The sequence below is a fragment of the Phoxinus phoxinus genome (genome assembly GCF_949152265.1).
Source record: "Phoxinus phoxinus genome assembly, chromosome: 4".
Lineage (NCBI taxonomy): Eukaryota > Metazoa > Chordata > Actinopteri > Cypriniformes > Leuciscidae > Phoxinus > Phoxinus phoxinus.
The window spans coordinates 39,642,296-39,657,105 of NC_136879.1; the positions used below are offsets into that span (position 1 = coordinate 39,642,296).

The window sequence follows — 14,810 nt, forward strand, 5'->3', positions numbered from 1 at the left end:
GGGAAGGATGGAACGGGAGATTGACAGACGGATCGGTGCAGCTGCTGCAGTAATGCGGTCGTTGTACCGGTCTGTCGTGGTGAAGAATGAGCTGAGCCGCAAGGCGAAGCTCTCGATTTACCGGTCAATCTACGTTCCTACTCTCACCTATGGTCATGAGCTTTGGGTCATGACCGAAAGAACAAGATCCCGGATACAGGCGGCCGAAATGAGCTTTCTCCGCAGGGTGGCTGGGCGATCCCTTAGAGATGAGGAGCTTGGTCACTCGGGAGGAGCTCAGAGTAGAGTCGCTGCTCCTCCACATCGAGAGGGGTCAGCTGAGGTGGCTCGGGCATCTGTTCCGGATGCCTCCTGAACGCCTTCCTGGGAAGGTGTTCCGGGCACGTCCCACCGGGAGGAGACCCCGAGGAAGACCTAGGACACGCTGGAGAGACTATGTCTCCCAGCTGGCCTGGGAACGCCTCGGTGTCCCCCCGGAAGAGCTGGAGGAAGTGTCTAGGGAGAGGGAAGTCTGGGTGTCTCTGCTTAGACTGCTGCCCCCGCGACCCGGTCCCGGATAAGCGGAAGAAGATGGATGGATGGATGGATGGGTTTCCCGTTATTGTGCGACGTGTCCTTGTTTACATACAGGGACATTAATAAAAAGAATGAAGAATGGAAAAAGGTGTCTGAAATTGTTGGTGTTTTGTTACTTTCACATTTAAAAGATTTTAATAGGTTAATTTATACCCTACGTGTGACCAGTATGCACAAAATAGGATACTGATTTATGTGCAGTTCTTATTTGCTTTGCGGCTCCTTTAAATAAAGTTTTAAAAAAATCACGCATTCTAAAATCTACGTCAGAGCGCAAGAGAGTCCCCGAATCTCGCGGCGAGAGCGAATTTTGCCGCTCTCGCCGGCGGCGGTGTGAACGCACAGTAGGCTTTACTGAAACTTCGTTTCCACCGAAATTACCCGGAACAATTTGTCCCAGGAACTTTTTTCTTTAGACCGCGTTTACACCGCGGTCTAAAGTACCGGGAAGATTATAAACTGCGCGCGACTGCAGTCTGGACGGACAGTAATCAGTTTTGAGCGCCACATTTATAATAAGTATGGAGGAGATTCAAACTGTGCTGTAGTGGTTTACTAACGAGGTAATTAACAAAACGGCAGAAAAGAGACGAGCACTGATATTATAAACTGCGCGCGTCTGCGACGGACAGTAATTAGTTTTGAGCGCCACATTCATAATAAGTATGGAGGAGATTCAAACTGTGCTGTAGTTGTATTTGTGATGTATTGCGGACATTGACCGTGAGATGGCTGGGACGAACGTGCAGAAAATTTCCTGTTACACAAATACGCTTAATAAAGCCTGAACCTCGTCGTCGGTCCAGCTGGGTTTTTTAATTTTTTTTAATTAAATTCCATATTTGCAGACAGACAACTCTTACTGCATGAAGCCACGAACCGCAATAGATTTTTAAAAATGCCGGTTAAAATAGAATGCTGCGTGGAGTCCTCCAGTCAAAATGCAGCGTGAACACAACCAATCAGCATGTTCAGCACACAAGTCCCACCCCCGAAAGTTCCTGAACTTTGAAAAAGTACTACCTCGCGAGCAGGGACTTTCGGAGGGGGAAATATTTACCCGGAACTTAATTTAGACACTGATTCCTGCGGTGTAAACACACCGAGTACCACCCCAAAGTTCCTAGTTCCTGGGGAAAGTTCCCGCGGTGGAAACGCGGCTTAAGTGTAACAGGTAACAAACAGTAGTGAGACAGTATAGAAATTATCAATCTCAATAAAGAAATGTGACATAAAAAACATACAAATTTATCAGTATTTTTCTAAATGTTCACTCTTTTGAACTAAAAGCCTGAAAGAGAGTTGTTTTGTGCAGTCCTGTGACCACAAACAAACACGAGCAAATGTGACTGAATTTAATATGGTCTACCAAGACCAACGCTATCTCATGACCATTTCGTACAAATTCATACGAGTGATTAAAAGGGCTAATTCGTATGAATTTGTATGATTTGTCTAAACCCACGTGAAGGGTAGGTGTAGGGGCGAGGTCATTCGTACAAATTCATACAAATTTGGCAACTCATTAAATATGTACGATTTAGCTAAAATGGTATGAATGTGTAGCCTGGGTTTCCCCATACTGCCTTTGCGCAGCACGATTTTATTCACGCTGAAAGGCAGTCTGGATACCATGGACCAGATTTTCGCCTCATCTAGGGAACCAATCACAGAACGGGGAGGGAGCAGCAAGACGATGACGACATCTATGCGACACAACTAAGCAGTTTGTTTATATCCATATATACCTTCGACCCTCATGTTTATCTTGCACAAACGGCAATAGTCGCTGAACGTCATTGTTTACACAAAAATATCTTACCCATCGTCTTCTTCCTTGTCTAATTTCTGTCGCTCTACATACGTCATCTGGTATAATGGAAACGATTGGCTATGAGCTACGTACAGGCGCATTTGATAGACATTCTTAGCACCCAATAAACGGCGCCGGGCATTCGTAAACCACGCCTCAAATACGAGAAAATCCACATGTGGTTCCCAGACCCAAGTCTCAACGAGAATTGGGTCTGGCGTTAGCCAGGCTAATGAATGTGTACGAGTGAGGTCGTATGAATTCGGACGAATTAGCCACCTCGGAGATCGGAAATGCGGTTAATGATTTCTGACTGACATATAAATGAACAAATCAAACAAAATGCAAACAGGAAAAAGTGAAGCCACGACCGGACAGATTCAGTCTAGACCAATGAGAGTCCGGCTGTGTCCAAAACACATGATTTCTCTCATGGTCTGTATTTTCTGGTGATGTTTAGAGTCCAGCAGTGAAAAACTATTTCCACAAATACATATTAGACTTGTTTTCAGTTTAAACAATCACAGTTAAACGCTTTTTGTCAAGACAAGATGTTTTTTCAGTTTATTTCTCATAATTGCATGTACTATCAGAAGACAAAAGAGTCAACTTAGTAAATAAGTATGACATGAATATATCTAATTCAAGATAGACAGATTTTGGAACAAAACATTTTTTTTTTACACTTTTGAAGCTTCGCCTCTTAAATCTTTTTAGTCTTCCATTAATTTTAACAAAAAAAATAAATAAAGAAAATTTCAATATTTTATCTTGCAGAATTAACCTGAATGTATTTGATATAGAATTTAATGCTGATCACTTGCAACAGTTTTTCATGTGAGTGAGAAGGCCTGATAAATGTTTATAACTCTTCTCACACTGAGTACAGTAGTACGGCTTCTCTCCAGTGTGAACTCGCTCGTGTGTTTTCATGTTTCCGGACTGAGTGAAACTCGTCACAATATGAGCACTTGTAAGGTTTTTCTCCAGCATGAATTTTTTTTGTGTTGTTTCAGATTGTCAGCTCTAGTAAAGCTCTTCCCACAGTCACAACACACATGATCTCTCACTTCATTATGCGTTTTCTGGTGCCGTTTTAAACCTTTCAGTCGTGAAAAACTCTTTCCACAGAGAGAACACACCTAAGGCTTCTCGTCTGAATGAACTTTCATGTGTTTCTTTAGATTTGATGATGAAATAAAATCTTTACCACACTGATCACAGTTAAATGGTTTTTCTCCAGAGTGAACGCGCAAATGATTTCTGAGACCTGATGAATCTTTGAAACTCTTCCCACACTGAGTACAGTAGTACGGCTTCTCTCCAGTGTGAACTCGCTCGTGATATTTCAGTGATGCAGAACGATAGAAACTCTTGTCACAATATGAGCACTTGTAAGGTTTTTCTCCAGTATGAATTCTTTGATGCCGTTTCAGATTGTCAGCTGCAGTATAGCTCTTCCCACAGTCACAACACACATGATTTTCTTTCACTTCATCATGTGTTTTCTGGTGCCGTTTAAAACCGTCCAGTCGTGAATAACTCTTTCCACAGAGAGAACACAAGTGAGGCTTCTCGTCTGAATGAACTTTCATGTGTGATTTTAGATTTGATGGCGAAATAAACTCTTTACCACACTGGTGACAGCTAAATGGTTTTTCTCCAGAGTGAATGTGCAGATGATACTTGAGTCTGGATGAAGATGTGAAACTCTTTCCACACTGAGTGCATGGATACGGTTTCTCTCCAGTGTGAATTGTCATGTGCCTCTTAAGGCTTCCTTTGTGTCTGAAACTCTTTCCACACTGTGAGCAGGAGTGCAGCTTTTGGGCTTTTGTTCCTTGAGTTTTGAAGTCACAGTGTTGCTTTACTTCATTCAGTTCTTCTCTTTTCTCTGGTACTTCCATCTGATCTAAAATGAACACATCAAGCAGTAATAATCAGTTTAAGGAGTATCATTTCAGGGAAAATTCAAGTGAACACAAGCAGACACCAAGAGAATAGGTTTCTGTCTGTGTGAGTATAAAGTATCAGATCTTTGATATTGAAGGTTTGTTATATCATTCCCATTAATTTGAATAATAAAAATGTTTGACACATTGCTATATACATGGTTAGGACAATTTAGTTTAATTTCTACATCATTTATCGTCAATATACTACTTATTTCACAGCCACAAAAAGCAGTCAACATTGAAGAATCAAGAATGGACACCAACCTATTTGTTCCTCAGTATCTTCATGTTTTATTCTGGATGGTTCTGGATCACTCATGTCTTCAATCTCCTCTTTAATAAACTCCATCTTTAACAGTCACACAGATTTCAGCTGCTACTCCTGGAGTTTGTCCTTCTCTTGTAGGATGATGGGAATATTCCCAGTATCTATTGGTGAATTGTTGTGGGAGGGGCTTCACTGCAGGTGTGAACGGTGATCACTGTGTGATACTGACGCCCACAGGACCAGATCTGGAATCTGAAAGTTACTGAATTTATACTAATTTAATTAGTTGATAGTTAAGTGAATATATTTGCTGTTAGAAACAGTGTTTTGACAAAGTTGTAGATTATCATCATATAAAACAAATCTATAGGGTCATCCGTGTCAAAACAACCAAATTTCAGAAACTTCCCAGGCTAAAATGTTTTATATTATTAATATTTTTTCTGAAGAAAGCCAAACATAAATGTGATGGATTTATATTTACTGAGTTATCCACTATTTTGTAGAGGGGGGGGTAAAATGACTTTAGAAAGATGGCAAATCATTATTTTGTTTTTACACAGAGATTGGTAGGTCCCAATGTTCAAACTGTTGAATTTTACCCCATTTCCAATGAAAACCAAATATGGGTATAACTTTCCAAACATGGTTACTTATTGTGTTTAAAGAAAAATCTCTGAAGAATAAATAAGCTGAAACTAGAAATGTATCTTGTTTCCCTCTATCAAAACAATTGCATACAACATCTCACTCTGAGTGCCAAAATACACTGAAATTATGTGAATATTTCCAGCGTTTATTGATTAGAAATATATGATATTTTAATCCATCCATCCATCTTCTTCCGCTTATCCGGGGCCGGGTCGCGGGGGCAGCAGTCTAAGCAGAGATGCCCAGACTTCCCTTTCCCTAGCCACTTCCTCTAGCTCTTCCGGGGGGACACCGAGGCATTCCCAGGCCAGCCGAGAAACATAGTCTCTCCAGCGTGTCCTAGGTCTTCCCCGGGGTCTCCTCCCGGTGGGACGTGCCCGGAACACCTTCCCGGGAAGGCGTCCAGGAGGCATCCGGAACAGGTGCCCTCTCGATGTGTAGGAGCAGCGGCTCTACTCTGAGCTCCTCCCGAGTGACCGAGCTCCTCACCCTATCTCTAAGGGATCGCCCAGCCACCCTGCGGAGAAAGCTCATTTCGGCCGCCTGTATCCGGGATCTTGTCCTTTCGGTCATGACCCAAAGCTCATGACCATAGGTGAGAGTAGGAACGTAGATTGACCGGTAAATCGAGCTCACCACGACAGACCGGTACATCGACCGCATTACTGCGAAATCTGCACCGATCCGTCTGTCAATCTCCCGTTCCATCCTTCCCTCACTCGTGAACAAGACCCCAAGATACTTGAACTCCTCCACTTGAGGCAGGAACTCTCCAACAACCTGAAGTAGGCAAGCCACCTTTTTCCGACTGAGGACCATGGCCTCGGATTTGGAGGTGCTGAATCTCATCCCAGCCGCTTCACACTCGGCTGCAAACTGCCCCAGTGCATGCTAAAGGTCCTGGTCTGATGGGGCCAACACGACAACATCATCTGCAAAGAGCAGAGACGAAATCGTGTTGTTCCCAAACCAGACACCCTCCGGCCCCTGGCTGCGCCTAGAAATTCTGTCCATAAAAATTATGAACAGAACCGGCGACAAAGGGCAGCCCTGCCGGAGTCCAACATGCACTGGGAAGAAGTCTGACTTACTGCCGGCAATGCGAACCAAGCTCCTGCTTCGTACAGGAACCGGACAGCCCTTAGCAAAGGACCCCGGACCCCATACTCCCGGAGCACCCTACATTATATCCTGATATTTTAATGTGGTTTGAAATTAGTGGCATTTAAAACAAGACTGGTGTACTACTTTCCCAAAGTCTGGCAGAAATAACTGAGTCATCATGTTAAACTGAGATGCTGAAAAACCTCTTTGTCTCCAAAAGTTCCCTTTTTCACCTCGTTCATTACGGTGATGTCTGAGATCTTCTGTAAAGTGGCACATTAAGCACATTTTATTGTTGTCGTCAGGCTGAAACTGAGTCTGTGAAAAACTCTCTGCCAACATATTACACTCGAATGAATAATTAGACCTGCAAATTCAAAGGAGGTGAAAAGAGACATGTTCTCAAATTAAATCTCCGTAGGGGGTTTTGAGGGTAACCCAGAAGTAAACTAAACATTTTTCGTTTACTCCCCCCAATTTGGCGTGACGTGAACGGTCTCTGGCTGGGCAGGACTGACGTGAAGCTCATGTTGAGGGGATACTGTGGGTTTGCGGGGCTCCTTATTCGCCAAGCCCACAGTAAATGACGAGCCACTCGACAAAAGGGGAAAGTCCAGCGAGGGGTATTGGCAGGCATGAGGTAGTACAGACAAGAGGTCGCCATCTCATCCAGTCCATGGCGAAACATGTCCTTCAAGACACCATCACCAAAATCCACCCCATAGCAAAGCTCAGAGAATTCCCTCACGTAATCCTCAATTGGACGGTCACCTTGGCTGAGACGGGAGAGACGAATTGCTGGGTCCATGTTGGTCTAGTATTCTGTATCTAATGGAGGCAAGCTGGCTGAGAACCCAAATGCAACTTTGATTCAAAACATAAAACAAAGGCATGGAACTCAGAACAAGAACCTGGATAGACATTCAATACTAGACAAAGACACAGGGCTTGAGTGCTTAAATACACAAGACTAACGACTAGACAAGGGACACCTGTGAACAATGAACCAATGACAACATGACACATCAGACAAGGGAACACATAAAAAGCCGGCAAGATATTCTCTATGAAGTACTTCAGATAGTTACTAGTATAGTTAATAAAGGTAGTCAGGTAATATTTATGTGGGTGCCAGCGCATGTAGGGATAAGGGGAAATGAGAGGTCAGATAATCTAGCAAAGAGGGCATTATTGAGAAATAATATAGAAATGCAAATAAAAATGAGTAAAGCAAAGGTTAAAAGCATTATATGGGAGAAAATAAATCAATGGTGGCAAGAAAGGTGGGAAAGAGAGGAGAAATTTGTATCAAATTCAAAGGAATGTCAAAGGAGATTGGTTGGGAAGTGGGAATCGGAGAGAAGAAAGTGATTACGAGGTTAAGGTTGGGATATTGTACACTAAACAAAACACTTAATGCCCAGTTCACACTACAGGATTTTAAGCCCGATTTAAGCCCGATTTGCAAATCCTTGAGTTCGCTGACAGGTCGGGTGTTCATCGCGTACAAATCGCGGGGGATTAGCGGCCGATGAACGCTCGCCAATCTGTTAGTATGAAAGAGCCAACAACGCATCAAAGACGCCCGCAGACGCCTCGCAGACGCGTCGTCGAGCCCAGAAAAATATCTAGCATGCTAGATATCCGGAGCTGTCGAACGACTCAACCACATGTGATGTCATGAGCTACAGCCAATCAGAGCAAGGCATGGGTTGAGGTCACTGGGAAAATACGCGTTTTTTTCTTTTTCAGAGCAAATTATCACGCAAACATTTTGCAGCACTAATTTCTGTCTGATGTCCATATTCAAACAAAGACTCACGTGTTGTGTACTTGTGTTCTTCTTCGCTGGGTAGTGGCGCGCGTATTGCGTCATTTCCGGTTCGTTTTATCGCGTGATTTTCGTGACAAAACATGGTTTGTAGACAAGATATAAAATCGTTGGGTGACAAAGTTGTCAACTCGTGTAGTGTGTTACCTCCTGTTGCGGATCAATCACGTTGTGTCGTGTGGTGTTAACAGCTCAACAACTTGGAACACTCCTGATTTTACAGAGAGCAAGTCATGTAGTGTGAACCGCACAGTTCAGCCCGACGTTTTAAAATCCTGTAGTGTGAACTTGCCTTAAGATGATAGGAAAACATCAGACAGGATGGTGTGAGGGATGTGAAGAAGAGGAATCAGTAGATCATGTAATCATGATTTGTAGAAAATATGAAAAACAGAGAAAGGTGATGAGGGAAAAACTGAGGAAAATAGGGGTGCAGGAGTTCACGTTAAAAAGGTTATTGAGCACAAAAGATAGGGCACAGATCAGAGTACTGATGACCTATTTAAGAGAATCAGGGGTTTTCCATAGGATTTGAAGAATAATACATATAATGTAAGGGAGGTATTGTAATGGGCTATAAGTAGAGGATAGAAGAACAGAGTTAGATATTTTGGAAAATAAGTAGGATAAGGAATTATTTATTTAAAAAATTCTCTTGTGCATATACATATGTGTGTGTGGGTATGAGTGAATGGGAAAATGTGAGTGTATAAGTGGGAAAGAGTGTAAGGAAAATACACTCCGGAGCAGAAAGTGGCGGTAATGCACCAATAAGCTGGATGCCAACCGCCGTAAAACAAGAAAGAAGAAGGGAACACATGGCATGATCACAGGACTAACAGGGAATCACATGACATACAAGAACAAGGAACAAGAAACAACACCCACAACGTAACACATACATAGTAATACAATAATTCAATATCAATATATCGCGATATAATTGTTTTCAATAACGGTGATATGATGTTTGAACATTTCCGATATTTCTATATATTTTACAGGCATGGGCTACGTTTAAATAAAAATAAAAAATTCAGTAAAACTGGGCGCAGTGGGACGAGTCGTGGGAGGCAAACAGGTCTACCTGTGCGTCCCCGAACTGATCCCAAATCAGCTGAACCGCCTGGGGATGGAGTCTCCATTCTCCAGGAAGAGGCTGAAGCCGTGAGAGCTCGTCAGCTGCACAGTTCAGGTCTCCCGGAATATAAATGGCTCGAAGCGACCTCAGATGCTTCTGACTCCATAAGAGGTGGCGGCGGGCGAGTTGCGACATAGTACGTGCTGGTTCTTGAGCAGCGCATGGAAGCGGTGCAGAGCGAGACGTACTGCCAGAAACTCGAGGCAATTGACATGTCATAGGCAGTGGGGTCCTGTCCAGGAGCCCGCGGCAGCATATCCATTGCACATGGCGCCCCAGCCCGTAGAGGAGGCATCCGTTGAGACAACAACATGCCTGGAAACTCGTTCTAAGGGCACTCCGGCCCGTAGAAAGCTGAGGTTCGTCCACGGGGTGAAGGTCTGACGGCAGGTCGGAGTAACTGGTACTCGCAACGTGCCCTGGTGCCATGCCCACCTCGGGACTCGTACGCGAAGCCAGTGCTGAAGCGGTCTCATATGAAGCAATCCGAGCGGCGTTGCCGCGGCTGCAGATGCCATATGCCCCAGGAGCCTCTGAAAAAGTTTCAGTGGAACCGCACTCTTGCCCTCGATTTGTCTCAGACAAGTCAGCAGTGACTGCGCGCGCTCGCTCGTAAGCTGCGCGCACATGGCGACCGAGTCGATTTCCATACCGAGAAAAGAGATCCTCTGCACGGGGCAAAGTTTGCTCTTCTCCCAGTTGACCCGAAGGCCCAGACGGGCTAGGTGCCGGAGCACTAGGTCCCTGTGTTCGCAAACCTGATCCCGAGAGTGAGCTAGGATTAGCCAGTCGTCGAGATAATTCAGGATGCGAACCCCGTGCTGCCGTAGCGGCACAAGGCCTGCCTCGACGACCTTCATGAAGACGCAAGGAGACAGGGCCAGCCCGAATGGGAGAACCGCGTACTGGTATGCCTGCCCCTCGAAAGCAAACCGCAAGAACGGTCTGTGTCGAGGAAGAATGGAGACATGAAAGTAGGCATCCTTCAGGTCGATCGCTGCAAACCAATCCTGTGGCTGCACACATTCGAAAATGCACTTGGCCGTGAGCATCTTGAACGGAAGCCTGTGAAGGGAACGGTTCAAGACGCACAGATCCAGGATTGGCCATAACCCACCGGTCTTCTTGGGGACAATGAAGTAGGGGCTGTAGAAGCCGGACCTCATTGCGGCTGGAGGGACAGTCTCGATCGCACCCTTCGCCAGCGAGGAGGAGACCGCGCGAACTGAATCGCATAGCCGAGCCTGATGGGGACAGGTTGGGAAGCTCTAACCAGGCTCCCAAGGACTGTGCCAGCGGGGTCATGCGAACGACAGACGACAGAACTGTCATCCCCTTCTGGGGGCTCAGTGATGGGGATATCAGTTCTTTCTTTAACCACATTAGGGTGCTGCCCACCCGTGGGTGAGCAGCGGGGAAGGAGTGGTCCTGCTACCATCTCCTGCAAAGAACTGGTCGCCATCTCTGAGCAGCCCGTCTCAGGAGCGGCGCTTGGCCTGGCATTTAGCGGGGCGCGGGGCTGGAGAGGGCTGTGGTGCCTTCCTGCGGCTTCCTCCACGACGCGGCCCGGGTGAAGGCTGCTGCTGGGGCCGTGCAGGAGGGGCGGCAGCCGCAGGAGGGCGAGCAGACTGAGGCGTCTGAGCCGACGGCTGGGTGGAGGCAGCAGCGGGCCATCGGGGCAGAATATGTTTTATAGCCTCAGTCTGCTTCTGGGTGGTTGAAAACTGTTGGGCAAAATCTTCAACCGCTCCGCCGAAGAGGCCAGCCTGGGATATGGGGGCGTCGAGCAAACGAGTTCGCTCAGCGTCCCTCATATCGGCCAGGTTGAGCCAGAGGTGTCTCTCCTGGACCACACTAGTGGACATCACCTGGCCTAGGGAGTGTGCGGTCACTATTGTCGCCCGGAGAGCGAGGTCAGTGGCGGCACGCAGCTCATTGAAGAGCCCTGGGTCAGTCCTCCCCTCGTGCATGTCCCTGAGCATCTGGGCCTGGTAGACCTGAAGAGTGGCCATGGCATGCAAAGAGGCGGCTGCCTGCCCCGCAGCTCTATAGGTCTTCGCCACCAGAGTAGACGAAAACCTACAGGCCTTGGTGGGGTGCTTAGGATCGCCACGGGTAGAAGCACTCTGAGGACACAGTTGCATCGCAACAGAGCGTTCAACCATAGGCACCCCAGTGTACCCGTAAACAGCCACCTGATCGAGGGGAGGAAAGGCGGAGGAGGTCGCCGAGCGATCACGGGAAGACAAGGGTGTCTTCCAGGACCTCGAGACCTCCTCATGCACATCCGGGAAGAAAGGCATTGGGGTCGGACGCTGACGTGAATCGGGAAAGCATGGCCGTCAGCTCGGGATCAGGATCGGGCAATGCTGACGCGCCCGGAGGCGGCAGCAGAGCCGAACCTTTATCTCCCGAGGACTCATGCCCACCTTGTTGCTGCTGTGACCGACATAGCATCTTCCTCAGGAGCACCAAACGACACGCTCGGCCCGCCCGCGACCGTTGGCCGGGACTGGTCAAGCGTATCATCCGGTCGGCTCGCGGGTTGCGTCATTTGAGAGGGGGATGTGGCCCGAGGACGAATCGTCGGTTGTTGTTGCCACACTGTCACCCTGGCCACCAGCCGAAGTACCAGCTCTATTGTCACTAGAGGGGGTAGATCGGGGTGTGGATGAGGGGACTCTCACTCTTTCGAGATCACTGAGTCTCGACCGTAGTGTCGCGATGGTCATGTTTCCGCAATAAAAACATGAGTCATCCACAAGCGCTGCTTTAGCGTGCTCTAAGCCCAAACACGCAAAGCAGCGATTGTGCCCATCTAAATCAGATAACCAGTGGCCACAACCAGAAGGGCACGGGCGATGCATCTATAAAAAGACGCGCCACGCGCTTTGCTCTTTTAGAGAGAAGGAAAATCCCGCAGATGCTGAAGCGCCCAGGGAGAGAACACACACACACTGGCAGATCACTGCTCAGATCGCAGGGAATGTGCACTCGCTGGAACTCGCCGTCACACCAACACCTGGAGGGAAGCTCGTCTCGAAGAGGAATGTAGAGATGAAACTCAGGATGGCTTGTGGAGTGAAGAATTAACTTGGCTCCGAAAGCGAAAACATATCTGCATGTTGCCGGCTCACTTCCTTTATACCCACAAGGTGGGGCGGAGTTACGCTATGCAAATTCAGCAGACCCATGGCATTTGCTTGCCATTGGCTTGTTTTATTACTGTTCGAAGAGGATAGGCTTCTAAGCGAACCCCATTTCATTATTTCCATTATTTCCAAGCAATAAGTGTTTTTGTTAATCCTGTCGACATTTAGTTGTGAAGGGGGCGTCCCACACTGCTTGATCCACGCCCGGCATTTCTCCCATTGGCTAAACTTTTCAGATTTGCTCAATCTATAAGCGCAACGCTTCGGCATGTTTCCCTCGCTCGAAAGCTTGCCAGACCTCCCGCGCCTAGTTACGGTTGCTAAGCCACGATTGGCCGGAGCAAAGAGGACACCGATAGACAGGACAGAACAGGTTACTTTTGATATGAAACAAAGTCTCAACTTTCAAATTTGGAAATTATGTCAAGAAATGTAAACAATAAATACCGTTTTGTGGCTCTTTAATGTGTGACAGATCGCTGTAGAGCCTCAGTTAAAGCTGCTCGTGAACCGATCATCTCTTCCTTCTAGTTCATTTATAGCATCAAATAAACATGAATGAACATCAGAAGGAATGTTGTTTTAACCGCGGAAAGACGCCAGTACTCCATTTTTCAAGTTCAAATCCACCAACGTTAATCTACTAAGTTAACTCTCCTGACTGCTTTGTCGGACATAAATGTCCATTCGTCCATTCGGCGAATGGACTTATGTGCACACAGCTGCAAACTATATTTGTGCAGTGTGCGCATGTCAAAGAAATCGATTCTGATTTGTAGCTTGTGACACAAACATGCACATCAACCCGATCACTTGTTTAGCGTTCATGTAAACACTACATTCATCAATCAAAATTAATTCAGGGTGTCATCCAGGGCTTGACATTAAAGAGGTCATGAGAAACATAATTTGCCTTGATCTTTTGGTATATAAAAGGTCTTTGTACTATATAGATTTATTGAGTCCACATGTTATAAAATCCAGAAACTGCTTCTGACCGCAGGTGGAGACCTGTCACTCACACACACACACACACACACACACCTCTGCGATGCTGTCTGCCAATGTTCGTTATAACGATGCTTTCGGGAAACACACCCCTGATTAGCAGCAAATGTGTGAATGATGGAAACAGGAACTGCTCAGAGTTCCTGTAGGAATCATGAGTGTGAGTGTGAGTGTGTGTGTGTGTGTGTGTGTGTGTGTGTGTGTGTGTGTTTTTGTGATCTATGAGGACAGAAATGTGTGATGGGTAGGTCTAGGGTTTGGGTTAGTGTGTGTGTGTGTGTGTGTGTGTGTGTGTGTGTGTGTGTGTGTGTGAGGAAGCTGTTAGTGGTCATGTGACCCTGGAGGGTGTAAAGCGTTCAGGAGCTCAAGGTGACATGGATTCAGTCATGTTTGTGCTCAACACACACTGTATTTGTTTTGAAATCCACTGGACCTGAAGGCCAGTACAGGCACACACACACACACACACACACACATACACACACAGGTTTGTTTTGATATACTTGTGAGGACATTCCATAGGTATAATGGTTTTATACTGGACAAACTGTCTATTCTATTCCCCTGCACTAACCCTACCCATCCCACACACACCCACGCACACGCACACACGCACACGCACGCACACACACGCACGCACGCACACACACACGTGAGCGTATGAATACATACCTGCACCTCTGAGTCTGCGCAGACGGGTTGCAGTGGGAACCAGTTGTCTTTACCGTGGTACTTCTGCAGGTCTTCCTTCTTCACGGCCACTTTACCTGAAGACAGATCCCAGATCAGCTCACAATCACAGAACACAATCACAGATCACAATCCCAGATCAGCTCAGTTTCAGCTCGTCTCTCTCGCTTCTCGCTTCTCGCTTCTGCGCAGGCGCAGTGCGCGATGTCATCGTGTTTCTTAAAGGGGCCGCATGTTATACCATTGTAAAGGGTTAGTTCATTTAGTAAGGCAATAGTCGGGGAAAGTAAGGCTTCTTCTTCTCCTTCTTTGGGGTTTTACGGCAGCTTGCATCCAATTTGTTGCATTACTGCCAAATACTAAATTACCTTTACACTATATTCTCTTGTCCAATCCCGTTTCTTTTAAAAAAACCTACTAAATATTCCCTGCGTTTCTGTTTCTCTGCATATTCTAAAATACTTTTAACATTTGGAAGTTGATATGATTGCTTTTTAAAGTAAGGTTAACTAATTAGAAATAACACTTTGAACACTTACTAAACATTTTTCAATCATTATCAACAAAAAAATATATTTTGTTGATAATGATTGACTATAGCAGCCATAAAAATGATAGTAA

General features: G+C 46.2%; 1 protein-coding gene across 2 annotated transcripts in view; it reads right to left on the reverse strand.

The window, feature by feature from the left end:
* The window catches only part of LOC306997072 (uncharacterized protein), a 35,353-nt gene extending 20,955 nt beyond the window's left edge, over positions 1-14,398 (reverse strand). Inside the window, exons 1-3 of one of the 2 annotated variants that reach the window (XM_079610134.1) lie at positions 14,262-14,398; positions 4,609-4,874; positions 2,930-4,301 (exon numbers count right to left, since the gene is read on the reverse strand). In XM_079610134.1, coding sequence (XP_079466260.1) covers positions 3,532-4,301; positions 4,609-4,693 — 855 coding nt within the window. In that variant the 5' untranslated portion in view covers positions 4,694-4,874; positions 14,262-14,398 and the 3' untranslated portion in view covers positions 2,930-3,531. Of the gene's footprint in view, positions 4,302-4,608; positions 4,875-14,171 lie in introns of those variants that run through there. The other variant, XM_079610135.1, reaches the window with a different exon arrangement.
* Between the last annotated feature and the right edge of the window lie 412 nt (positions 14,399-14,810).